This window comes from Lacerta agilis, chromosome 2 (genome assembly GCF_009819535.1).
Source record: "Lacerta agilis isolate rLacAgi1 chromosome 2, rLacAgi1.pri, whole genome shotgun sequence".
NCBI lineage: Eukaryota > Metazoa > Chordata > Lepidosauria > Squamata > Lacertidae > Lacerta > Lacerta agilis.
In genome coordinates this window covers 41,217,635-41,234,726 of record NC_046313.1, presented here as the reverse complement: position 1 = coordinate 41,234,726, position 17,092 = coordinate 41,217,635, and the positions used below count along the sequence as shown (strand labels likewise).

The window sequence follows — 17,092 nt, the reverse complement described above, 5'->3', positions numbered from 1 at the left end:
GCAGTGGCCGGGAGAGCAGGCGAGCCCCTAGCCCGGCTGGTCCCGCTCTCCTCCCGCATCTCCCTCTGGGCGGTCCCGCTCTCCCCCCCCCCCCAGCAGACCCGACGGCTGGCTGGCGTCCTGCGCACCTTGGGGAGGGGTGGGGAAAGAGAGCGAGCGAGAGGACCCGTGTTATTTGCTGCAGCAGCGGCAAGAGGAAGCAGCGACTCCTCAGCTCCATTCCTCCGGAGCAGCGCGTGGTGGAGACACCGACTGCACCGCCAGCTCTCCCCAGAGTCCTCCCGATCATCCGGGATCGGGGCACGCTTGCCTGAAGCCGCCAGACTAACCGATCAGGACAGCCCTTGTCCTGCAACGCCTCTCCCGGCTGCAGCCTCGCAGGTAGGCGTCTTCCCCAAGCCCTGGCCATGCACAAGCAATGTTGCTGCTGCTGCAGCCTGTCTGCAGGAGGGGTGCTCGGAGGCGCGGGGTGAAAAGCGGGTCAGAGGCAGTGGCTCCGGCCACGCGTCTTCTTGCAGACAAAACAAGGCGATCGTGGGTGGGCGCATTGGGACACCCTCTCGGGGCAATAAAGAATCGCTTCTATCTCGGAGTAGCCTAAGGAACCTCCCGACGCGCTTCAGTCTTATACTGTACTCCCCTTGCAATCCGGGTGAATGGGTGGGTTAAATGGATTTCACTACCGCGCCTTTAATACTGTTTCTGATTGCAACAACGCGGGGCAGGGGAGAGGGTTAATTGGTGTTTGGGGGTTGTGAGGATGGAAACGGGTCCGTCGTCTTTCGCGGTCATTATTCCTGAGTAGAAGGACGGGATATTTCCTCTGTTAGCCTCAGGGAACAGAGAACGAGAAGCTCTTGTTTTTTGCTTTTCGTCGTTGCGTACCAGGCGTCTTGTTTTTAACTCTGCCGAGCTCCGGTTCAACTTGTTTGCATATTGGGTAGCGGGACTGGGGGAAAGAACGGCGTCGCAGAGTCCGCGATTTCCCTTTGTGGTAATTGTAGCCAAGGGTAGGAGGGATGCTCATAGTCCTTCAATAGGAAAACACACAGAAAGAGGTTCGCTAGTATTTGTAACGTGTGAATGCTGTTGTGCAGTAATTTCTATCATTTGGCATATAAAGTAGCCTACTACTAAAGTGGGATCCAACTATTAATTGTATCTGCAGCTTTTAGTGAATTGATTAGCTTAACTGAGTCGACAACACCTCTTGATCAACCAATTAATTGATTTTTTTATAAAAAAACAAAACAAATTTGCTATTGTAAATTGAGGTCTACACCTTTTTAAGCCTAGCTTTGTATTAGCTTCACCCCTCGAAACTCACCTCTATTGCTCTTGTGGAAATACACTGGGGTGGATAAGACAAGATGCTTCTGCAATGATGTGAACTGAGAAGATAGATTGGTGGGGGGGCTGGGGCATGCATGTAAAGTGGTAAAAATGAACTCTTTGGTGACCCGACCCCTCCTTCAACACACTGGGCAACTGCAGTCACTCTGATACCTAGCCACCAGAAGACAGACTCTTGGAATGTGCTCATTATTTGAACCTTTTCATAGAACAACATAATCACAAGATCCTACAGATGGACAGATGTCTTCCTGTTTTTAGTTGCAAAGAACAAGAGTAACAAGGAGAATTCTGCAATCCATATTTGGGCAGTACCTTTATTTGGCCAACCAAAATGCCAGAAAATAGTATGCAAACTTTCAAGTTCTGCAGAATTTCTCATCAGGCTAGATGGTAATCAAAGCAAGTGAAGGGAAGAGGGAGAAGAAATGGCTGATGGTTTAAGCTAGATGCAGATCCATGGCTTCTTCTCCATCAAAACACAAAAAACACAAAAAAACAAAAATTCCTTCCAGTAGCACCTTAGAGACCAACTACGTTTGTTCTTGGTATGCATGCACACTTCTCCATCAGTCATTTTTCTCTTCCCACTGTATTTGCCATCAAGCCTGATTAAGAGTTCTGGAGAACTCAAGAGTTTGCATAATATTCTGCCATACCTTGGTTGACCTAATAAAGGCATTGCCCTAATATAGATTGTGGACTTTTCTTTGTGGAACATCATGCTTTTTGTTAGAATCAGCACAATTTCATTTTATTGGATCAACTTCTGATCGTGTCAGTAGTGTGCAAGCTTTTTCAAGTAGCATTGAGCTCTTAATTCATTCTACATATTCACATATTCTTACAAACAGTTGGTTCACTCACAGGGCAAGCCATTATTTGTCTACACAGAATTGTGTCCCTTTGAGTTATTTTCTATGTACCACACACGAATATTTACCAGTACATATATAGGAACAGAGCTATGGTTTCCTGATGCATTGATACATACAATTTGAAAGGGTATGTACTGCAGTCACATTTTGTATAGTTTATACACATGCGAAGCTGCCTTGAGTGAGAATAAAACATCATACCCTTAAAAAAATACTGGGTTTTATGCTGGGATGAAGGCAGTCTGAAAGCCTGCTCCATAGTCCTAAATATTTATGGAATTATTCTGGTTACCCAATATGCAAGAAAGCCCTTTGTTCCAGGGCTGTATTCTGATACTAAAAATGGGTTCTTTCCAAAGCTGTGGATGGAACTCACTGAGGTCCAGTTTTGTTTTGTTTTGTTTTGTTTTGTTTTGTTTTGTAAAAGGCTAGTGGTAATTTGTTCCCAGGACACACCATAAAGAGAATAAATTTAGACTCATAGGACTGTAGAGTTGGAAGGGACCCTGAGGATCATTCTAGACCAACCTTCTGCAATGCAGGAATATGCAACTGTCCCATATGGGGATTGAATCTGCAACTTTGGCGTTATCAGCACCACCAACTAAGAGTCTCATGCTATTATTCTTGAGATGTGTGTACTGGGTGATTTTACACATAGCAGTTGCATTCTTCTGCTCTACTGACTAGAACTAATTATGGCAGGGAGGGAAAGACAGGAAGCCACCTTCATTGGGGCCTGTCCCTAATCTGCTGGGATTGAGGCCACCAGTATTTTCCAGGCACCTAGCCAGAGAATCACAAGGATAAAACAGAGTGAGGCCATCTGAAAGTCACCGTTCAATGTCAGTCAATTAACACCAGGTGAGACTTTTATGCTGAAGGATTCACTAAGTGTTCAGGAGTCTAATGCAAAATTGGGCTGGGGTTTCTAGAACGAGCTTGAGAAAGGCAGAGGCTTTGGGCCAATGGACACAATGTTGACATAGACCTGAAATAACTACCTTCAAATCGATGACCTGCTAAACAAAATAAACATTGCACATTATAGGTGTTGTTAATTTATATTTTACGGAGCGAGGCTCATCAGGCAGGCTCTGAGCAGGGAGATGAATGGGCACTATAAAATACAATCTGCAAGGAATGAATGACTTGAGCAAAGCTCTCTTTGAAGCTACCAAGTTCATCTGAGGTGGTTCCATACTAAAGCATTTTCTCTGAAATTGACATCACTTATTTTCATAGTTATTATACAGAATACAGATGAGGTTGCTGCCAGACTGTTGCATTCCAGGACTTCCCTGTTCTCCCATCTTCTTTGTGTTATTGCCCACCCCCCGTGCACCCCACTCCTAACAAATTCCAATGCAATTTCGGCTCCAGACTTTCAAATGTGAACCTGCAAGATATTATGGATGAACCTTGTGGAAGCAGCAGTCAACGATGAGACAGCTGGTGAAACCTTCCTATGTTACTTGCCTTGCATACCCAGCAGAACCACCACCATTACTAGTCTTGCCCCCACAGAGCACTTTTGCAAAAGTTAACATTCCACAGTTATCCGCTTGGGAAAGAGAACAGATAATGTGGTTTGCCCTCCTCCCACACACGTCTCCCATCCCTGCCAAACAGCTTATCAGTGGTGTTTTTTTGCTTAAACAGAGATATTAATCGTTTCATATTTTGCAATACAATTTCTTCCTCCCATTCCTTTTCCACAGCTTGCATTTACTTTTTCTTCACTTTTTTTAAAGCATCTTCTTTTGTGCTAAAGTGCAAGTGCACTAATAAAACTTACAACACATTATTGAGAAAATGTTCCCACTTTCTTGTTCAATTTTTCCCTGTTTCCCCCCCCCCCCCCCAATGTTTGGTGCAGTAACACACTGCCCACTTTTGCCTTTGTTGTGGGAATGGGCACTGCAGGATGAGGGGTGATGTGGCACTTGATAATGAGTGCTGTGTGGAACCCTGAGGTGGATCTGCTTCCAGCTGATCCGAAATGCTTTGTTAACGCTAAAGAGCCTTTGTAGTGTAGCACTAAGGAGTATACATAGCTTATTTTATTTTGCACCGCAAAATAACGTTAACTCTGTTCCAAGGAGTTCTGGCTGAACTCTGAGTGAAATATTTTATTATTAGAACTACAGATGAACCTTTCCAGATGAACCAGATTTAAAATTCTGCTTGATTGGCACTTTGTGGGGTTTCTTAGGGCAGGGACGGGGTATGTGTGACCCTCTAATGTTGGACTCTTAATTCCTATCAGTTCCAGCGAGCATGGCCAACAGTCAGGGATGATGGGAGTTGTAGCCCAGCAACATCTGGAGGGCAATGGGTGCCCCATCCCTGCCTTAGGGGCTTGAAGGAATATGTGCAGAGTTTAATACAACACTGTTTTGACTAGTTTTTTTCTGGGAGTATGACCTTTGCATGTCAGGAATTCTCCCCCTTAAAAAAGAAAATGGAAAAATTGCACACGTGCTCCCCACATTTGGACACAGGTGAGACTTCTTCCTACGCTGATGTAGCCACTCTGTTGGGGGAAATGTTGACTGTGTGAACTGGGGCAACGGTTTATCTGTTCTGCAAGCAAGGAGAAGAGAATACACCCTGCAGCCTCCAGCTATTTGGACAGGCCTGTTAGGATAAGAACATAAAATGGGAACATTGACTCACTTGACCGTTTTGTGCAGAAGAAGGTACAAAAAACAACACTTACCTGGGGAATGGGGTTCTGTGTTCATTTTGTTTATTTATTAATATTCCTTATTATTTGTTTTGCATTACTGTGAGTTTTTGAAACTAACTAGCTAAATAAATAAATAAATATAAACATTTTAAAAACAAAAAAGGTTAAGTAAAACTGCAAAGCAAAGCAAAATCAGATGAGTTTGAAGACTATTGGGTGATAACTAAGATTTGATACTGGATTCAGCTTACAAGCCTGAGAGAATAAAGTGAATTTAGTCCTAGAGACCATGTTACATAACGACTGGGCCATTTCTCTTTACCCTTCTATATAAATGTGATTTCCCCACCCCTCAGAAACCTGCAACATGCATGAGGGAAGACTTTACCTGGCCCAGACTAGAGGCATTAAGGAGCATAGCTCCATTGATTGGTCCCAAACTGATTTTGAGAGGAAGGTCTGCTGTTAAATTTCACTTGGCTACCTGCCTCCCTGGACCCAAGGTGACTCCCTTCTCTAGGGACCAGATGATTTAGTCCTGCATCTTGCTTCATATTGTTGCAAATGAGGCCACCTCACTGAAATTAGACACAGCAAAGGAAAAGGAAAGGTTTCACCTTGCCCTGAAAGTACTTTCTATGGTGAGATTTTGCCCTCTGGTACATTTTGCTCAAAGGCACAGCAGTGAAGGCAGCCGTGTGCCTGGATCGAATGTATTTCACTCTCCAGCATTTCCTTCTCTAATAGAAATCCAATATCTTCCCTTGCACTGCCAGGATTCTTTGCACCCACAATTTACAATAAAAAATATGGTCCTCCATTCTTATTGTTTAGAGGGAATTATCTCCCCTTTAGGGGCTGCAATGCTGGGGCTGCAGGAAGCACGAGAAAGATTTGAGGGAGGGGGTCTGGAAGGTTTGTTTCTGAAGCCAAATCTGAAGGACAACAACAACAACTTTTTATTTATACCCTGTCCATCTGGCTTGGTTGCCCCAGCTACTAAACACTTTCTTGCCAGATTACTAAACACACACACACACTATGCAGGGAGCTAAAGCCAGGAATGATGTGCTCATTGTACCAACCATTAAAGCATCTTCCTTTCTATCCCGTCACTTTTTCTTAGTCTGTAATACAGTGTTGCCCCAACCTGGTAACCTCCAGATGTTTGTTTTTTTTTTGGACTCCAACTCCCATAATCCCCAGCCAGCATGGCCAATGGACAGGGATGATGGGGATTGTCGTCCAACATCAACTGGAGGACACCAGATGGGGTAAGGCTGGACTAGTCTATAAAGCAATGTGACCTAGCTTCTATAAGCTTCCATACACTTATCTGCCCACCTACCCTTTGTGTAGATTACTATACTGATTCCAGGCAGCCAGCCAGGCTGGTTCCATAGTGGTGATGTAGGGTAGTCAGTCCTCACTGATGCCCACAATTAGTGCCAAGCTTATTGAGTTACCATAGTTCTTTCCAACCTCTTCTCTCTTTCTCTCTCTCTCTGCTGAGCTGCTAATCACCTTTTTGTTCTTGCTGGTGTAGGAGCATTCAAGCTTCTGAGCTGCTCAGAATCTTTCATGGGAATGGAAAGGTCCAGTGCATTCTGGCGGAGATGGAATAGCCAAAGTGCAAGAGATGTCATGTGAAGAGCTAGGGTTGCCCACTCTCATTCTGAAGAAAAAAGCAGGTGTGGAGCCCTGATCTGGAATGTGCTCTCTGATCCAGATTGGAGTCTCCTGGCGCTTTTCTGCTGAAATGAGTCAAGAGGGCTTGGTTTTCTGTACATGTGCGTGCGCGTACACACACACACACACACACACACATACACACAGAGGGACCTTATCCTGATTGGAATGATATCCTGGATCAGGGCCCCAAGGCTGCTTTTTCTCCAAACTAACAGTATGTTCACATTAGCAGCTTAAAATGCAGCAAGGTCACCCACCCCTGCTGCATTTCCCAGCTGCATTTGCACAGTTCTGCTCACCTCCAAAAGGGGATGGAGATGTCTTAACGGCTTAACCCAACACGCATGGCCTTGTTGGTTTCCCTGCCCCTGTAACTCCACAGGAAACTCCAATTTGTGAAATTCAACTGCACAATTGTGATGTATGTTAGGGTATATTCTCATTACTGCTTACCATTTTCTACTTGGATTAAAGTTCATTTGAGGAAAACGTATCAAACGGCAGTGTTTGTGAAGCAACTACAGCATCGATATGGATTGTGGCTATCGTCATGTAAAAACAGCTTCGGGAAACTAGGGGCAGGAGTCGGTAATGTGAACATACCCTCAATGTGGCCAGGTTAAGCTTGTTTAAGCAGATGACATTCCTGTGAGGCTTGGATCTTAAATGGTGGCTTGGTGTGCAGCAATTAAGTATGGAGATTTGTCATCTATTAATTGCTGCAGACTGAGTCACTGAAAAAGGCTGGCTGAGAACTTTTGACACCCTTATAATACAAATCTTACCTGTCTGCAGGTGCATTCTACCCCCACCTTCGTACTCTTCTTGGTTATAAAAAGGAAGATTGGTATACAGAGTTGCAAATTGTTACATACCGTAATTGACATGGATCAATCGATTCCTCTGTTTCATGGGGGCCGGGTTTCAGCCGGAACTCACTGAAACTCAGTTCCAGCACCTCTCAGGTGGGCACCATTGCATTATAAGAGAACAAAGGAGGCGTTCATGGTGAGTTCTGGCACTGGTTTCATGAATAAAGCCCTAAGTTTAATCAGGGAGTGTAGGAGCTGCTTGTGTTTCCCAGGCTAGAGCTGGCCCTAAACCGAGGTGTTGGAAGAGTTGCCTGCAGCTGGCTTGCCTTGAGTTACCTGTGGTGATGGGGAGATAACAACAGCTGCAGGACGCTTTCCTTTCATTCTGGAGTCAAACAATCAACAAAGGGAAGGGTCCAACTCTACAGTGGATTATCAAAGCAGACAGGGAGGAAAATAAGGACGTTGTTGGAGTGGGACAGAGATGAAAGCATGCTGTACATAGGAACACACTGGGGAAGGGGGAGCTAGGACTAGGTGGGAGTCCATTTTGTGTAACCTAATTGGCATGCTTCAAGGCAGCAGTGAAGCTATGCTATCCAAACTGATTTAGTAATCCTTCCCCTTCCTCTTTTTTCAGGTAGTCATAATGAGCAGTGTTGGTGGCACTGTCTGGATAATGGGTATAGCTTGGGCACTGGTCATGTCATGGGCCAGTGCTACAGGTATGGAGGACCGCTGCTTGCCTGGAGGGAAACACAAAGCCAGCCCAAGCCCAGAAGGACAGCTTGGCATTTGCCAGATCTATGCAGAAAGTGAGTATTGGTTAAGGGCACGGAGGCAGCAGGAGGGAGGCTTGAAGAGCTTTGGGCAAGCAGGAAGTGGAGCTCTGAAGCCAAGGTTCCTCTCAGCATTTCCCCACAGGTTTGAGGAGAGATGAGCAAACCTCCTTATGGTTGATGAAATAAATGAGATGATCAGATGCAAAGTAGACCTGCACCTTTAACAAGAGTTGGCATAGAAGAGTTGTCTAGAAGCTGGTGATACTTATCTCTACTCTATATTCTGGGCGCTAACCTGTATCCCTCCAGATGTTATTGGACTCCAGCTCTCATCAGCCTCTGCCAGCATGGCCAATGGTCAGGGAAGGTGGGAGATGAAATCCAGCAGCATCTAGAGGGCCTGGGCTTCCCCACACCTGACGCAGGGTCACCACTTCCTCTAACAGTAAATGAGTGCCCCCCCCCCCCGGACTAAAGCGAGGTCTAGTTAGCCTTGCCCCATGCCCTATACTAATAGCTGTATCTAAACATGTAATGGGAAAGTTTGACCCATTGATTCAGTGACATTTTATTTCACATGGGATTGTTTTATTTTTCTTTTAAAAAACTCACAATCTCAGACAAGGGAAATTGAGTTAACCTTTATATTGCCCTATAAAGGGTGGTCTTGCTTTAATTTAGTATAGGAATTTACCAGCTTGATATTTTGTCAGAGGAGAGCGCAAAATATGGTCTGAAGCTCAACATAAAAAAACACTAAGATCATGGCCACTGGTCCCATCACCTCCTGGCAAATAGAAGGGGAAGAAATGGAGGCAGTGAGAGATTTTAATTTCTTGGGTTCCATGATCACTGCAGATGGTGACAGCAGTCACGAAATTAAAATATGCCTGCTTCTTGGGAGAAAAGCAATGACAAACCTAGATAGCATCTTAAAAAGCAGAGACATCACCTTGCCGGCAAAGGTCCATATAGTTAAAGCTATGGTTTTCCCAATAGTGATGTATGGAAGTGAGAGTTGGATCATAAAGAAGGCTGATCGCCGAAGAATTGATGCTTTTGAATTATGGTGCTGGAGGAAACTCTTGAGAGTCCCATGGACTGCAAGAAGATCAAACCTATCCATTCTTAAGGAAATCAGCCCTGAGTGCTCACTGGCAGGAGAGATCCTGAAGCTGAGGCTCCAATACTTTGGCCACCTCATGAGAAGAGAAGACTCCCTGGAAAAGACCCTGATGGGAAAGATTGAGGGCACAAGGAGAAGGGGACGACAGAGGACAAGATGGCTGGACAGTGTTTTCGAAGCTACCAACATGAGTCTGACCAAACTGCGGGAGGCAATGGAAGACAGGAGTGCCTGGCATGCTCTGGTCCATGGGGTCACGAAGAGTCAGACATGACTAAACAACTAAACAACAACAAATAAGGTCATATTTTGCATAATATAGTGCTATCGATCAATCACAAAAATACATGCAGAAAGCTGAAATAGCAGCCCCCGGCTAACTATGTTCAAGGAAATCAATGTTGTATGATTATTTTACTATATAACAAAAATGTCCATGCAAACACATTTGATTTGGACCATCAATTTTTTACCTCAGAAATCCTGGGAATGCTGCTACCGGGCAGGACTTACACATAACTCTGCTGAACAAAAGAGCCATATGATGGCCCTTCAACTTCATGTTCCTCAAATCTTTCACTGCAGGGTCCAGGAGTTGGACTTTCTCTTGGTTCAGGACCTTATCTCAGGAGGGCAACGCTCCAAACAAACAGATCAAAAGATTCACTTTTTAAAAGTTAACAGATCTTCCTTGTACATTTTCAGCCTCAGTTGTTTTTCAAGAAGGCTAGTAAGAATAATATGTATTTCATTTTGAGGCTGCAATGATCTCATAGCCTTGGCTGATCAAAATTTAACTGCCTGAAGCGGCTTATTCCAAGGTGTGTGAGTAGCATGTACTGCTATGCACAGAGGAACTCAGCAGAGGTAACCCCTGGTGCCTGGGTGAAACTTCGGAGGGTTTGTACACAGAGGCCACAGAGACTTTAGGGAGCGGGTGGGGAATGGGACATGGGTATAGGAGTATAGGGTTCTTATCATGCCCGGAATACCTGCTAGGGAATTTATGTATGCATTGGCTTGTCATATGGTAACTGGTGGCAATTTGCATACATCCAGCTTGTTAGGCAATACCTGCAGCTGTTGCAATCAGACTGAAACATGCAGGGTTGCCGGAATAACAACTGGTTCATCTCAGCACAAAGGAAAGGGGCTGCTGACAGAAGGAATCTTTCCCCACAGATGCCTGTTGCTCACCGGAGGTCACCCAGGACCTTTCCAAAGCCAATGACATCTACTGGAACCGCTGTGGGAGCCTTAGCAGCAGGTCAGACAGAGAGGCAGCCATGCCTACTCGTCGTGTGTGTGTGTGTGTTTCCTTTCCTACAAGCTGGGCCTACCAATAGGTGGGAGTTCCTGCTAAAACTAGTCTTGGAAGTTACCACACAACTGGGATGGCATGACCTTTCTTCACATTTTTTTATTGACCCCCCCCCCCCGTGGGTAGCCCTTTGCTTGTCGTTTTAGGCCTGCTCTGCCATCTTTATGCCCTGGTGCTTATTTCTCATATGCAGATGTGAGGGCTATCTACAGCAGCTGGAATGTTTTTACCGTTGCTCCCCCATCGCTGCCCAGTGGCCTCATCCTCAGCGCCCCACAGCTGTGCTGGCTGTGCCCCTCTGCCAGAGTTTCTGTGACCAATGGTGAGTGAAGTCTCCTTGTCCCGACTGGGGAGGGAGGGGACCCTGTAGGAGATGAAGAAACAGGGAAAGAGCATCGTCTCCTGGAGATAGCAGAAGAGGAGAATGTCATCACATTGCTGGTGTCCTGTTTAAATGAAATGCCCTTCCATTTTAAGACAGACAAGCAGTGAAAGGCACACCGGGTTGTTGTTGTTGTTGTTGTTGTTTTACACTCAAAAGGCCCTTTATAAGTCATTTCCCCACAGAAATTCAACATGCTCGGGGGCACTATATCTATGACACCTGCATCTCGCTTTTGGCACCCCCAGTTCAATTTTGGAATAAATCAACTGGATGTAAGGAAGCTGAGTCAAGTGCAGGAGCTGACCTGGATATTGAGGGAAATCCACAAGCTTTTTAAAGGGCATCTTCACCTAACACAAGCATACTTCCATTTTTTGGGCCTCAGGCATTGGACTGGTGGAAATAACTGTATGCAATTCTATTGGCAAAAAGACTGAGAAAATGTTGATTTGGGTAAAGGGGGAAAGGAGGAAGTGCTTAGTGAGTATCGACCGTCCATTGTGACTGAAATAGATAAACTTGGGTTCATATCTCCATAAAACTTAGTCATAAAACTAACAGAGTGATTTTGAGCTGGGGATTGTTATTCAGCCTAATATACCTCACAGGGTTGTCGTAAGGATCAAAATGGTATATGGACCTTGTACACCAACCTGAGCTCCTTGGAGGTCTGATATAACAATAATAAAAGGTCTGGTCTGATGTAATAAAAATGGTCTGATATAATAGCAATTCAAGTTCAACTGCTTTCCTTGTTGCCACACCTTCTTGTCACCTCAGGTATGACGCTTGCAAGGAAGACCTGACGTGTGCTCGTAACTGGCTCACTGACTGGCATTGGGGGCCTGAGGGAAACAACTGCAGCCAGGACTGCCTGTCGTATGGCCAGGTGAGGACACTAAAAGCCCTGAGATGGATGCAGCCCTCAGCCCCAGAAATCACATGAGTCATGAAGAGATGTCTGTACTGAGTCATGTTTGGGAAAAGCAACTGTTGGAGGAGAAAGAGGAATTACATCATTCTTGGGAGGCCTCAGCTTTAGCACAAACCAAGCCAAGTGTTTCAGTATTCACATAAATTATGTGAAAGGGCTTTGTCAACAACTTAAGGTCTTTATCTCAACTTGTGATGCCTTTTTAGAATAAGGTTCCCACTCTTCAAAGGGGGAAAGCTAAAAAGCGAACATGCCTCCAACTTTAGGTGGAGGTTGTTGGGGTTTGTATTCTTCTTCTCTTAAAACAAATAGACCTAGTTTATGTGACTACTCACTCATGATTCATCTTTTCACGGAGCACTGTTCCACAGAGGAATGGTATCCTGAATTGATGTTAGGCTGGGACATTTTCAGAACTATTGTAGGAGCCATGAGTAAAAAATGCTGACATAATGATATGCTCTTTGGCATTTTTTAAAACTGTTGTGCCACCAGCATTCTGTGTCAGAAACTGCAAGTCAAAGACAAAGAAAATGCCTGAAGAGATCAGTGGTTCTAATATTTCTTTGTAGCTACCTCTGTATTGACAGTTACACAACAAGGAATTGTTTCCCACAAGCTTAGCGAATAGGCAAGGGGTGACAGACATCAAGAGAGCACACTGCTTCCCAAATACCCAACTTTATCTCTCATCATGAGGACTAAAAGCCTAATTGTTGGAGGAGGATATTGTTCATACTCTCAATGTTAGTGTCACGGTCTGGTCTACGGGTGAACGAAGTCCCAGCAGAGGATGTCAGGACCCGGGGCAAGATGGTGAGGTGGGAGCAGGACTGGGAGTCCAGAAGCCAGGAGTTAGGAAGCCAAGGGTCCGAGGGTCAGAGAGCCGGGAGTCAAGAAGCCAAGGGTCAGGGGTCAGGAACCAGGAGTCAAGGGTCTGAGGATCAGAAAGCAAGGAGTCAAGAAGCCAAATGCAGCAAGGCAGGGAGCGTGTTGCTGTGGCAAAAAGGGAAATGCTGACCTTATATCCCTTCCCAGCTCTTGCCACCAGGTGCAGTGAGTTACCAAGCAGCCTCACCTGTGTGGCCGTGCCTTGCCTCTCTAGAACAAACTTAGGAAGGTCCCAGTCCTGAGAAGCCCTGCTGGTCACAGGGCCTGGCTCCTGCACGCACTCCTGACATTTAGCAAGAGGCCAGAGACTTCAAAGGTCTTAAGGTCAATCCAATAGTAAATGCTCCAACATCTCCAAGGTTTAACAAAACAGAAACATCCCCAAGGTTTTCCTTGGATGTACAGGGCACCCAAGGGGAGATCTTGGTCAATGAAGCCTCTTCTGTGTCTTGCTTTAAAAAACCACACACACACACACACACACACAAAATCCTAGTTGTATGGGCCTATGGCCGTAAATAAAATTCTATTCTATTCTATTCTATTCAAAATCCTAGCTGCAGTTCAAAAGGCAGGTGCTACACTACCCCAAAGGTCAGCAGAAATGGAAACCCCTCATATTATCTAACTCTACATGACATGTTTCAGCCTTTCCACTGGAGGCGAAGCTAATTACTGCTGACTGTTGGTTGTCTTGCACTGAGACAGTCAGTTGAACCTTCGGGCAGCTAGCAGAGTTTGTGTCCAGTGACAGGCAGGCAGGCAGGCAGAGAGCAACAGCTTGGCAGGATGCCTGTCAGAAGAAATGGGCAGTATATGACTGACAGCGTGACAACGTCAGCACCATACAGCTTGCCCCTTCTTCCCCTGCAGTGTTTGCCCACCAAGGATGACAGACAGGATTGCTAGTAATGTGTGGTGGCTGCTGTCCTTTTGAATTGGTAGAGCTGTCATTTGCGACCCACACTCTCCCCAAACTGAGTTGTTTTTGTTTTTTTTTTAACTATTTTAGAAAGCAAAATAATGCATCTAATCATGCGCAGAATGCAATGGTACCCCCGCAGAAAAATATCAACCATTATCTCAAAGCATCAAAGGATAGGGGGAATGGTGTGCAACACCCTGAGCATGATATCCTGACGAAGTTCTTGTTTAGAAATCAAGCCACATCAAGTGGCATAAGCAAGCAGCAGGCCCACTTAGTCTGCCTTTCTGCCATGTGGTAGCTATTGTGCTGGTCTTTTGGGAGAGGCAGGAGCTAACAGGCAGCTGGAATTATATGAAGCAAGCCCCTCTCACCTCATGCGGGAAGGGCTGTGCTGGTGACACAGCTCAAGTCATCAAGGAACTCACTCTTCTGCAGGCCCCTCAAAATGTTGTCTCTGGGATGAAGGGCCCTTAAGCTTCATTGGTTTCCTAGTAGATCCGCCCCTGCCCTCACCCCAGATTGGTTTACTCTACCCTTCTGCTCATAAAGACACAGCCACTCCTGCTGAAAGTCTCTCAATATCTCTATCCCTCTGCCTCGGCCCAGTATACCTGAAGGAGCATCTCCATCCCCATCGTCCGGCCCAGACACTGAGGTCCAGCTCCAAGGGCCTTATGACAGTTCCCTCACTGCAAGAAGTGAGGTTACAGGGAACCAGGCAGAGGGCCTTCTCGGTAGTGGTGCCCGCCCTGTGAAATGCCCTCCCTTCAGATGTCAAGGAAATACAGTGGTATCTCGGGTTAAAAACGCTTCGGTTTACAAACACTTCAGGTTACAAACTCCGCTAAACTAGAAGTAGTTACCACGGGTTGTAAACTTTGCCCCAGGATGAGAACGGAAATCGTGCGCCCGCGGCAGCGGGAGACCCCATTAGCAAAAGCGCACCTCAGGTTAAGAATGGTTTCGGGTTAAGAATGGAACTCCGGAACGAATTAAGTTCATAACCCGAGGTACCACTGTACAGTAAAAAACTATCTGACTTTTAGAAGACATCTGAAGGCAGCCCTGTTTAGGGAAGTTTTTAATGTTTGATGATGTTGCTTTTTATTGTTGTTATTGGTGTTCTGTTGGGAGCTTCCCAGAGTGGCTGGAGAATCCCAGCCAGATGGGCAGGGTATAAATAATAAATTATTACTATGATGATGATGATGATGATGGAGTGTTGTTCAGACCTGAATTTCTGCACTGAGGCTGCGCAGAGCAAGAGCGCTTCACATTCACAGCTCCCCACCTCTCTCTTCCCCTCAGATGTACAAGGATGGCAAAGAGCTCTGCGAAACCATCTGGGATGATTCCTTCGTAGCCAGCACCGATCCTTGCGAGTGCCTGACGCTGACCGCCTCCGACTCAGCCCTCTCTGCCTCTGATTTGCATCTTGAAGACAGCGACAGCATCGAGGAGTCAGACACCACCAAGGAAGGCATTGAAAGAGGTCGTGCCAGCCCTGGAGGGCCCTGCCCAGGCAACCCCCTGCTCCGCCGCCTGCGGAAGAACATGCAGAAGCGCTCAGTCTTCATGGAAGATGTGGAGGGTAGTGGGAGCGGGTTCTGATTGGAGACAGCCAGCCTCCCAGGGGAAAATAACCCCCTCCCCTGTGATTTTCTGAGGCTTTGGGGGGATCGCTTGTGATCTATGCAAATCCTTCACGTCCCATGTTACCAGCTTCTTGCCATCTTGTATAGCTCTGTGCAACCTGGGTGTGGCCGTGGCAGAGGAAGCAGGTGTGGCAATTTAGCCGAGCACTCTGATTCCCCATGCCCTAGAAGCAGAGTTTACCCCACCGGAGCACCACCTTCTACCCCCAGTATGCCTGCCTGTGCCCGCTGCTTCCCCTACACACGTCTTGTACATCAAATCATAGAATTGTAGTGTTGGAAGGGACCACGAGGGCCATCTAGTCCAACCCCCTGCAATCATTTTGGGAATCATTTTGCCCAACGTGGGGCTTGAACCTACAACCATCTAGAACAGCAGGGTTGGAGAGCAGTCAATGGTGGTTTCTTCACTCTCAACACCCTGCCTTCCCTTCCAATGACTAAAACACCCATTCCCACCCCACCCCCCAGTGGTCCTCAGTCTGAGTCTCCTCTAGCACTATGGGGGAAGGAGCGATGTCTGTCTTTCAAAGGCCCTGGCCTGAGAGAGTGAGAGGTTGCATAGACTAAGAATAAATAAGTTAATGAGATCATTCTGCACTGACTATTAACCCCAGCTACTAATAATAAGGCTTTAGGTATGCTTGCCTGTAGAACTGAGCCAAAATGAAATAGCCTTCGCTGTTTGCGCTTGACACAGGCAGCAGAAAAAATCACTACCTAGGAAGTAGGATCTGAGAGTTAAAAGGCTGGTTACAGTTCTGAAGCAAGGAAACTGCAGAGCTTTGTAAACTAATAGCTGTTGCAGTATTAAAATGGCCAGTGCTTCATAGTTAGCTTTAATTTGTACACAACCAAACACAGAAGGGGGAGGAGAAAGAGATTGTGCCACTGATGTGGCTAGATTTAGATTGGTTATCATTTTAATAATTCAGTGTGTGTATCATGGAAAAGTTTAAAACATCTGTTTTAAAAAATATACAGAGCCTCCAGTGTGAACTGGTCAGTGCCATGTACCGATAGTTTGTCCTAGGCAGAAAAGTAGTTTGTGAACCAAAAAAAGAAAAAGGATGAGTGGACAGAATAGTAAGATCCCTGGAGTTAGAATCATAGAATTCAGTGCAGGAATCCAGCCCTCAGCCGTCTCTGGGTGGGCTCATACCACCAACCTTCTGGTTAACAGCTGGTTCTTACCCGTGTCCTCCACTATCTTAAGTAGCACTCCTTGAATTTCACATCAAGCCCTGTATTACCATGTGCAAACTTCCTTTATAATATTGTCTACCTTCTGTCCAAAACAGATCTCGTGTCACAAACATGCACTGCTTTATCAGCTGCCTTTTCACGCTCTTGCTTGTTCACCCGTGTCCATGTTTGTTGCAAATTGCACACTATGTATTGGTTCAAACCTATTACTTGTGGAGAAATTAAACAACAAAAACAACTTGCGTGGGTTGGTATTTGTGGAAAGAATCTGGGGGGGGGGCGGGAACCCCCAATAGTCATCTATGCAAAGAACAGTCCCTTTCTTAGCTTTTGACACGTCAGGCTGAATGGCAAAATGAACCTGGATGAAAAGGGAGAGAGCCCACTTAGACAGAAATTTTCTGTTAATGGCTCAAGCTGCCTGATTTACTTGTTTG

General features: G+C 45.8%; 1 protein-coding gene across 1 annotated transcript; it reads left to right on the top strand.

The window, feature by feature from the left end:
- RTBDN (retbindin) lies at positions 1–16,891 on the top strand. The gene is made up of 6 exons (XM_033139792.1): positions 1–381; positions 8,068–8,242; positions 10,518–10,602; positions 10,850–10,978; positions 11,822–11,930; positions 15,103–16,891. The coding sequence occupies exons 2-6, from the start codon at positions 8,077–8,079 to the stop codon at positions 15,403–15,405; spliced, it is 792 nt and encodes a 263-aa protein (XP_032995683.1). The 5' UTR covers positions 1–381; positions 8,068–8,076; the 3' UTR covers positions 15,406–16,891.
- Positions 16,892–17,092: the final 201 nt, after the last annotated feature.